A 9478-nucleotide genomic window follows, 5' to 3' on the forward strand; every position below is an offset into this window, starting at 1 on the left:
TATATGTAGGTTCTCTACTTGACCACAAATGTCATGCAGACAGAGTCAGAGGTGTGACAGGCAAAGGTCAGTGTGCTCTGTACTGACAGCACCAATGTGCTCCTGCTTGGGAATTTGTGAGGTTACCCAAGCCAAGATCTGACAGAAATCTTGCTAAAACTGCCATGTTAGGACAGCACTTAAAATGGCATGATTATATATCATCTTTATGTATTTTTATAAAATGGAATAGTATGCCTATAAAACTGTAAATTAATTTGTCCTATTGTGACAGAGAGGTGCATGTGATAGAAAAGTTAAAGTCATCACTTTTCCTCGACCCAACAGCAGGGCATCATTCCCATTCATTAATTATACAACTGACTGTGTTTTACCAGAGCATGGATATGGATAATTACATAAAACTATCTGCACCAATTGAGAGGAAAACTCACAAGAGCAGGTGATCTCCTGGGCTGATATGGCTGTGGCCTGTGCTCATGGACCATTTCTGGCAAGGCCCTGGCACAGATGGGGATCACCACATCCAAATGCATGGTCTACCCCCCAGCAGTCAAACTGAACCCTGTGTATAAAAGCACAAATAAGCAATGTCTGCAGCAGGAAAGGGTCAGCATTGATAACATCAGCTGCCTGCAAGTGCCCACTGGAGTTGAGGAATGTGTTTTGAGCATTTAGCCTTAACTCCCACAGCAGGATTTCTGCTGCACTGTCTGCATTTACCCAACAGCTACCGCAAGCTCTTTGATCTAGGTTGTTTTGTGATTTATTAACATTATTTTCTAAAGAATCTATTGACTAAATGTGATACCATGAAAACTGTCTTTAGCGCACCAGTTGACATCTGTGGCCTCTCTGGATTTCACAAGTCAAGCAAATTTGGCTCCTGCTTCCACAACACAAGGTAATCAATTGAATCAAACTGTTTTCTCTATTGCTTCAACAATGTAGAAGTAAGACACATAAACACAACAACCATCTTACTTTTTTTGAAGCAAGAAATTTAATGTCCATTGAAGTTCTTTTCCTAGTGCTTTACACTAGGAAGTATACTAACCACTATCAGTGTAACCACACTTCAGGAATGAATATATGAGAAAATACTGTCTTGATTTTATCTTTTTTAATGCTCTGGTTAGGATACATTCATTAATTTTGGTAACTGAACAGACACTGAGTGTTATTAGTGTTTACAAAGAAGTTAATTAATGCTATGATAGTGTTTACAAATAATACCTATTGTCTTTGTTAAATATCATACCTAAATAGAATACTGGAGGCTTTGGTCTGCCCCAGAAGAATGCTCTTTGGGAGCTGGATCTCTCAACATAAAGCTCAGGTGCTTGCAGAGGCTTGACTGAGAACAGGAACACAGATTGCAGCAGTGCTGAAATGAAAGTTTGCTGCTTCTCACACTGCCTTCCCCATCCCCAAAACAGACACACCTGCCTGGCTGACAGCAGAACAGCAAAGTTGCTTGTCCAAGTGGACTGAAAGCCCTTCCATCTCAACAAAAAAAATCACAACAAAGGTTATAAATATACAATGTGAAGAGAGAGGATTCTCCTTGCTGAATTATACATTTTCTCTGGTTGAGGTGGTAGGAGGTCAAACTCACAATGTAAGATGGATCTGAGCCATTTTTATTCTGCAAGTAGCCTGGGAAGCAATTGCCTTTTAACCAGTGGTCCCAAAGTGTGCCAGTCTTGGTATGACAACCCTGGGTTAGCACTTCTCCTCTCTGGCCCACTGCCGGTCCTCACACTGGTGCCACCATCTGCTTCTTGAGCAAATCCTCTGGGCTACAGTCAAGACAGGACACCAAGCCCAAGCCTTCTGTTTTAGTCTACTGGTTTGGTTCAGTTCCTGTTATTCTGCAAGTTTTTAATGAAAACCTAAGAGACAGCTGAGAATGGATACATGAAAGAAGAGTGCACATATATAGGCAAGAGGAGGAAGAGGGGAAGCAAAACCAAGGCTGCTAAAACCCTAGCCTGGTTTTGCTCAGCTTCCACAACTGCTCCATCACTGAGCCAGAGATGCTTAGGCTTTGAGTGATCAGTTACAGCTGCAGTTCACCTTCACAGGTTTGTTCAGATGGCTTGACATTTTTCCAAAAATGAGACAGTTATTAAGAAATACGGATTATTTTTAGCAAATGTGAAATAGTTATCTTGGGAAAATGTTTTATCTAAGTTTATTTACCTGTCTCAGTAAAACTCCTCTTGAGTTTCTTGCTTGTGATAGGCTTTCAAACCAGACACAGCATTGTGTAGTGCCTGTCTGAGGGAAGCCAGCATCTCGAGTAGTGGGCTACACCTGTTCAACCTCATTAGTCACAAAACAGGGAAGAAAGAGGGGGAAAATGAAAAACAAGTGATATGGTTCCCTACAGCAATTTTTACAAGTTTGTGTGCTTCTCAGAAGGAGCACTGACTTCTACCACAGAGGCAAAAGGCCATACCAATGCCACAGCATTCAGTGAGACTTTGAGAACAGCACGTGAGTAGACAACGCATCTCCTGTGCTTCACAGCACTGCAGTGGAGGAGTTATGGTAAAAGTGTAAATGTGGCACCAGCTTAGTGAATGTTGGGCTGCAAATCCACAGTAATCAGGAGCATCTTGCAAAAACCACAGCAGCAGGTCCTCAGGTCCTCAATATGTGATGCCTTTTCTCAGAGCATCAGCTCTGTGGTGCTCATTTTCAGCTGCTAGTTGAGAGTCAGCACATTTCCATGTAAAAATTATTACTAAGCATGGAAAAGTTGTGTCTGAGCAGAGGTCAAAGTCATGTGGAGTAGTAACATGTACCAGATTTTCAATACTTCACAGAAGCAATTTCCCTGTTGAGTTTCACTGAGTTAGAGGATAAAGGCTTGGGCTTCCAAGCTGTCACGGATTTGCAGTGACAAAAAAGGAATGAAAAAACATTTGAGTATTCTGGTTTCATTAGACATATTTATTTTAATAATATTACAATTGAGATAGTTGCTAGGCAAATGTAGTGAGTGCTGAAGGTAGTTTATAGATGAAATAAATTGCTGGAGAAGCCAAATAAAATCACAGAGCAGCAGTGAAATAATGAGATAATGTGGAGTAATAAAGGCTGGCTAATAGAACATTGAAAGACAGCCTCATTAAAGATCAATAAATCAATTAAAAAAAACCCCTAGGGTGAACATTTTTTCACTAGTCTTTCCCTTTAGAAAATCTCTGCTCAGCAGTATAAAGCCCGAAGTGACTTTCTTTTTTAACATCTTTGTTTGCCTCTTGCTTTTGGAACAGGCAGGACCTGTCAATGTGCTTTTGCATTTGCATGGGAGTTGTCTTTTGGCTGAGGCACAAACGTAGCAGCCGCTTTCCATTTTGTGAATGTATTTTTGGTAGCACTCCGGTACTTATCTACACTCCTACAACCCACAGCCGTGCATTTATACCACAACCTTGTGACAGCTTCTAATGCTTCACAATTCTGCTCTTCCACAGCTTGCCAGTTGCAATTTATGCTAAGAGCATGCTGAATTACTCTACTATTTGCAGGGGATACTGTGTGTTGCTCCACTCATCCCCACATCCCTGCCCCTGCTTCCCTAATGGCCTTGAAAGGTGCTTGGTCCAGCAGCTGTAATTGAGGGCAGTTTCAGAGCACACAACCTGAGGCATGCACATGTATCCCTGTGCCCTCCCAGGGCCACTGGGCTCCAACAACAGTGATTACCATTATCATTTTGGCACTGGGATGCTCTAACACAAGCCATTATGTAAATAGTGCTCATCAATGTGCTGTACAGGAGCACAGTGCTGTAGGATCTCTAAGTGCATATCCCTTTTTTTTTGTATATAACTTTGTAAAATGCCACACATTTTACAAATGTGAGACGTGTCATGCCTATTCACATAATATCAAATACCTAATAAGCAAGTAGAAAAGAACTGAATTAATATCCAAAAATCGCAGTGAATTTTTAGTGTCCTAGAATTGGACTGATTTCCATATTTTCATATGTCTTTTTAATGCACACTTATATACACACATATACACACATATACACATACACACACATACATGCACACACTTGAACTCTCAATTTCAGTCAAAGCCAGCAAGCATCTCACAATAAAGAGATTTTCATGGTTCTGTCTGGTTAGTTATTTACATCATTTAAAGCTGGGTTTTTGTTTTGGATTTATAAATCAGCAGTTATATCAGAGACTTTCATATTTCTCTGTTATTTCATTTTTTGTTTGCATCAGAGGAAGTCAAAGACTACAAAACAGCCACAGTAGAGCCTAATGAAGTAGTCATGTACAGGCTTGCAAGATAATTGAAGTCATTATTTCTTTTTGTATAAATTTGAATGATTCCACCACTGGATCCTCATATCAGAAGTGCCATGAAAGCTCTGGAAATGCTGTGCCATTGTCTGGTTGAGTATTTTAGCTATTATTTCAGAAGCTGTGAATGTGGAGATGGCTAGAAGAAACAGAAATGTATCCTTACAGAGATCTTAAACATCAGTAGCTTAACTGTATTAGGAAGGGAAAAAAACTGTCTTTAAACAGATGATAGATGATTTTTGTGGTTCAGACAGTACTTGACAGTGGAGACTGAGGTTTTGCTCAGTCATGACAAAGGCAGACTCTTTATGTTGCTGCTAAGCCACTTAATATCTTTAGGTCTCTCATTACCATCAAAGAGGTAAAAAGCTTATCATTCTCCCAGACAGCTGTGCAGCTCAAAGCTGGCTCAATGCTGGCTTACTGGAACATCTTAATAGGTATTCTCCTCTCCCTCTCCCTCTCCCTCTCCCTCTCCCTCTCCCTCTCCTCTCCTCCACCAGGTTGTAGTTTTAGGACAAAAATGCAGGCATCTTGCCAAGTGAATTTTTACACCCTGATCCTGGCATTCAATTTCCTGTTTTCAGCAGGATGAATAACAAAGGGTTCAAAAGACAGGCTTCATTTTTAAAAAATCAAGTAAGTTACTAAAAATGTTCTGTGCCCATATCTTTATAAGTAGCCTGTCCTACAACATCACAGACCAGATAAATTCAGTTACCAGAGGAAAACATTTCTTTCCTACCAGCAGCCTGCTGAACAGTACTGGTGACACATTATCCTACAAATCCTCTGCCTTCAGCATGACACTGCAGAAGCACAAAACCTGAAGCATCATGTCCATTTGACTAGGGGATTTTGAAAAAAAAGGAAAAGAGTTGAAAAGAGGAGTCACAGCTGCTGTGTCCTCATACCACAGGTTGTCACAGGCTTTTGGCATTTCAGCCTTCTCCCTCCATCTGCAAGCAAATCTCCAGTGCATACTTCCTTCCAGCAGCAAAATTTAGCCCAGTGACACTCTTGTGCCCCAGGGAAACCTCATGGCTCATGCAGCGTGGTGGACTGGCCACAGCTCTGGTTGCCATGGTGGGCAAGACCCAGCCTGGGTGACACAGCAGTGTGGCCAGCCTTGCACAGGGTGGTGATGCCAGCACAACAGGAGGTGACACTGAGGGGAATCACTCATTGATCTCTCTGGCACCCAGGCCACTGCTGCACCCTCTGACAGCTGGAGGAGGACTGTGCTCCTTCTCTCCTTCTTCTCCATACCCAGGACCTGAGGATACCTCTGTCAGCAACCCCAAGGGTGGCTGGGCAGAAGGGGGAAAGGGAGGGGAATCCCAGCACTGCAGTGGGGAGAGGCAGCTGGAGTGAGACTGGGATGCTGTGCTGCCAACAAGAGCTCACCTCAAAAGGCAGCTGAGCCCTTGGCCAGACGTTTTGGCAGGGTCTGGTATCAGTGGTGTGAAAAACAAACCATTGGGAAGGAGGGCTGGAGTGGGCTGATGTGCCCATCAGCACTGTGACATGCAGCTCTCAGGGGAACAGAGAAAGCCAATGGGTTTTGGATGAAATGCTCTCTAGGCTGTGCCTAAATAATCTTGTCAAGTGGACCAGTGGGTGGCCGAAATCAACTCCACACCCAGTCAAAACAAAAGTGGGCTAAGCCCATAAATCAGAGCTGCAGTGCTTGGAGTTTGAGATCCTCAGCCTGGTGATGAGGGGCTGCACTGACACCAGCTCTGTGCAGGGCAGGGAGCAGTGAGCCACAGACAGCAAGCTCGGATTTCCCTCCCCTCTGAGGACATTCAGATGAGCTCTGTGTGTCCCTTGCAGGTGATGGGAGGAACACCAAAGCCAGTCGCTTCCCCTGGCCAACAGTGGTAGCTGCCCTGCTCCTCTTCTGCAGCGCTCTGGTAGCTTTAGGCATCAGGAAATGGTGTCAGTATCAGAAAGAGATGTAAGTACCAGTGAAGGAGCCACAGGGGTGGGAGGGGTGGCACAGAGGGCAGCACCAGCTCTAACCCAGCTGTGTGGATTTACACCTTTTCATTTGAGACGACATATAGCAACACAAGGCCTTTAAGTACATGGATCACTAGTGCCATTTTTTTCCATACAGCGGTATGTAAAGTGGAGTGTTCTCAGCCCTTTCATCTGTTCTGTGGGTTATCCTTAAAATAAACTACAAGAAAAGAGCTGCAGTGCAGCTTCAGGGTGTAAGGGAAGAGTAACAGTCAATTTTTGTCCCCAGAGTCCCCCACTTCTATTAGCCTCCCTGCCAACTGCTTTTGCTCTCTCATTTTCTATGGTTACTTGAGGACATGTTTTAATGAAATTGTACTTCTAGGGCAGCTCTATTTGAGTTTTGAATAATATATGTGAAAGTAGGCTACCCAAAACTCAATCCCAGTCAAAGAAGCATTGAATTTGTAATTATTACTGAAGTTTGATTCCCTACTAAAGCACTCCAAGATCTACTGGTGAAAGCAATATCTAAGAGACAATTATTTTAAATCTTACTAACATTACTAAAATACTCAAAAAAATCATAGTTATAATTAATCAATTATGATTTTAGAAAACCCTCTTGAAACACAACTGAAAATCCTGTATATCAAAGCTAAAAACAGGATTGATTTTTTAACTGATTTGAGATGAGACCTTTATTTATAAATTGATCCAAAAAAAATTACAAGCCTTTAAATATACTTTGAGAGAGCAGTATGAGCAAAAGGCCTGTGTGAGAGTTTTGGGTGGTTCATCAGGACCATGTTCTGTTCTTTTAGAACATGAATGAAGTAAAACTGTGAGGTGGGAGCTAAGAAAGACAGATGAATAGCAGGAGGTGTTCTGGGGTTATAAAACAGACTCAGGGAAGTCACAGTATGTAAGAGCTTATGTCAGGTGCTCCTATAATGATTTAGCTCCAATCCACCTCCTCCTGTGAACATTTTACAACTGTCTTTTATGCTACTTTTGTGTGATAGTGCATTTTCTCTCTTCTATTTCAGTATGAACAGACCTCCATCTTTCAAGCCACCGCCACCTCCAATAAAGTACACCTCCATGGTAGAGTCTGATGGGACTGCCCCATCCTGCCATGAACTGGAAAACCTGTAACATCACCTGCACCCCTTGTGTAGCACACAGAAGACTGACACAGTTAAAAGGCTCTGCCTTTAGAACAGTGGTTACAGGAGCTTAGTGTTAATGACTCATATTAAAATTCAGAGCTCCTATATGACATTAATTTTGGAAGCTGAGCACTCCTTAGGACACTCCTTTCATCCTATATATCTCTATGCATGCACTATGTTAAAAGCATCGTGTCACTGTGAGATTACATGTGCTTGATTTGAATTGGGAGATCAACTGGGAATTTGCTGTCTCGTCCATGGTAGCAGATTAACACATCACTCTGCCAGCCTGACTGAAGAGTGTTGAAGCTTGTCTAGCTATTAAATGTATAGAGATGACAGCTCTGCTGTATGGACACCACAGTTACACAGAAAACATTGGCTGAACACAAGATTTTAAGACCTACATCAGCTGTTCTTGCAATTATTTATTTTTACTGTGGACTAATATAACCCAATGTATAATTTTCTATCACTGTGAAACCAAAAGAAAGAATCAGCACCATACAGAGAAAGAAAATAACTGGCATCTCTTGTCACAGGATTGCTGGTGGATGATGAATAACTGGATCATGAAGGGTGGTTGGTGAAATGAAAGATCATGGTGCAGGACTGGTGCAAGTGTATGCAAAGAAGTCCCAGCTGTCATTGGTGAAGTCACAAGAAAGTCAATTTGGGGCCAGAGATTTAAGGACTGAAGCAAGCCTAAAGATAATGGAAAATTCTAGTCCTTTTGGGAGTGCTTTGCCTTTGAAGTAATACTTACTTTTCAGGAGTTATATTTACAGTATACATAAAAAAAAAAAATAAAAGAAAAAAGAAAAAAAAAAGTAATAATTTTCTTTTTCTTTGGTCTTAATGAGCTTCCATCATTTGCTATCTTTACATTTTCCAAGACCTCAGGGTTTCCCAGGTGGCTTAAGCCTCTGAAAGAGATGATCCAGTCTTCCCCTGTCCTGCCCAAGCTACAGATTTCCTCATATTGACACTAATGAATAAATGATGGAGCAGAGGGTGGGCTCGACCCTCTGCACAGTTGTCAGCCAGGTCAGCAGCTGTGTGATCACCAATGCAAGGCACCAGAGCTGCAGGAGGAGCACTGCTTTTGGCAGCAATCACAGTACCTTCAGGCAGCCAAGAAACCATCCCTCTAAGCTCGTTTGGAAATGTATTGTTACCACAGTGGTATCTCTGTAATTAATGCAAATCAGCTAAAATTCAATCATGCCAGGCTTAAAATTGATATTCTGATTTAGGAATGGGATTTGCTTTATTTACTGCTAAACACTGGTCGATGAGTGTCAGGGTTCAGAGCACTGTATTCCCAGGACTTTAGATTAAATGAATGGCTTACTGGAAAGAATGATCTAACAGACCCTTTTAGAGTATTTCATTGTATTATTTACGTTATCGTACAAGCAGTTCTAAATCCATCATCTGTGTTGATCAGGAAACATTGTTTCCTACAAAACTATATCGACCTTCTATGCATGGAAGGGTCCACGTTAATTTGAGCATTGTGTTGGGGAACCACAGTAGTTTAACTTCTGTCGTACTATCCATTGCTGCAAAAGATGGCAGATTGTTGCCCTTGAAAAATAAATTAGAAAAAAAACAGAAACAAACAACAATAACAAAACACAAACAGGTGGATAACAATATTCCAAGGGGTGTGGAGAGCCAGGACGTTCCTCCTTGTCATTAGCGAGGATGATTGTCCGCAGCATTCATGCCGAAGGGGGCTATTTCATTATCTCGGGTATTCTGACCCCCACGGTTGCTTCTGGCCAGAGATGTTCCCTCTGACCGGGAGCAGCGCTCATGGTGGGACCGCTTCCTGCGGTGAGCGCCGCTCCCCGACCGCCCATCCCCGGAGGCTGCTGCAGTCTCCGCAAGCGGTGCTCCGCAGGGTAATGATGCCCGGTTGAGCCCCCCTGGCTGGGGCGCTTCCAGCCTCTCCCGAGGGTTTTCCTCCCAAATCCCCGCGCTGCGACCGGC

The 9478-nt window shown here is 42.6% G+C and overlaps 1 protein-coding gene across 2 annotated transcripts in view; it reads left to right on the forward strand.

Annotated features, from left to right (window-relative positions):
* Positions 1–8917, forward strand: part of CD96 (CD96 molecule) — a 28363-nt gene extending 19446 nt beyond the window's left edge. The window contains exons 8-10 of one of the 2 annotated variants that reach the window (XM_015648365.3): positions 830–904; positions 6177–6300; positions 7355–8917. In XM_015648365.3, the coding sequence (XP_015503851.1) occupies positions 830–904; positions 6177–6300; positions 7355–7463 (308 nt within the window). In that variant the 3' untranslated portion in view covers positions 7464–8917. The remainder of the gene's footprint in view (positions 1–829; positions 905–6176; positions 6301–7354) is intronic. The other variant, XM_015648372.1, reaches the window with a different exon arrangement.
* Positions 8918–9478: the final 561 nt, after the last annotated feature.

This window comes from Parus major, chromosome 1 (assembly GCF_001522545.3).
Source record: "Parus major isolate Abel chromosome 1, Parus_major1.1, whole genome shotgun sequence".
In the NCBI taxonomy this organism is placed as follows: Eukaryota; Metazoa; Chordata; class Aves; order Passeriformes; family Paridae; genus Parus; species Parus major.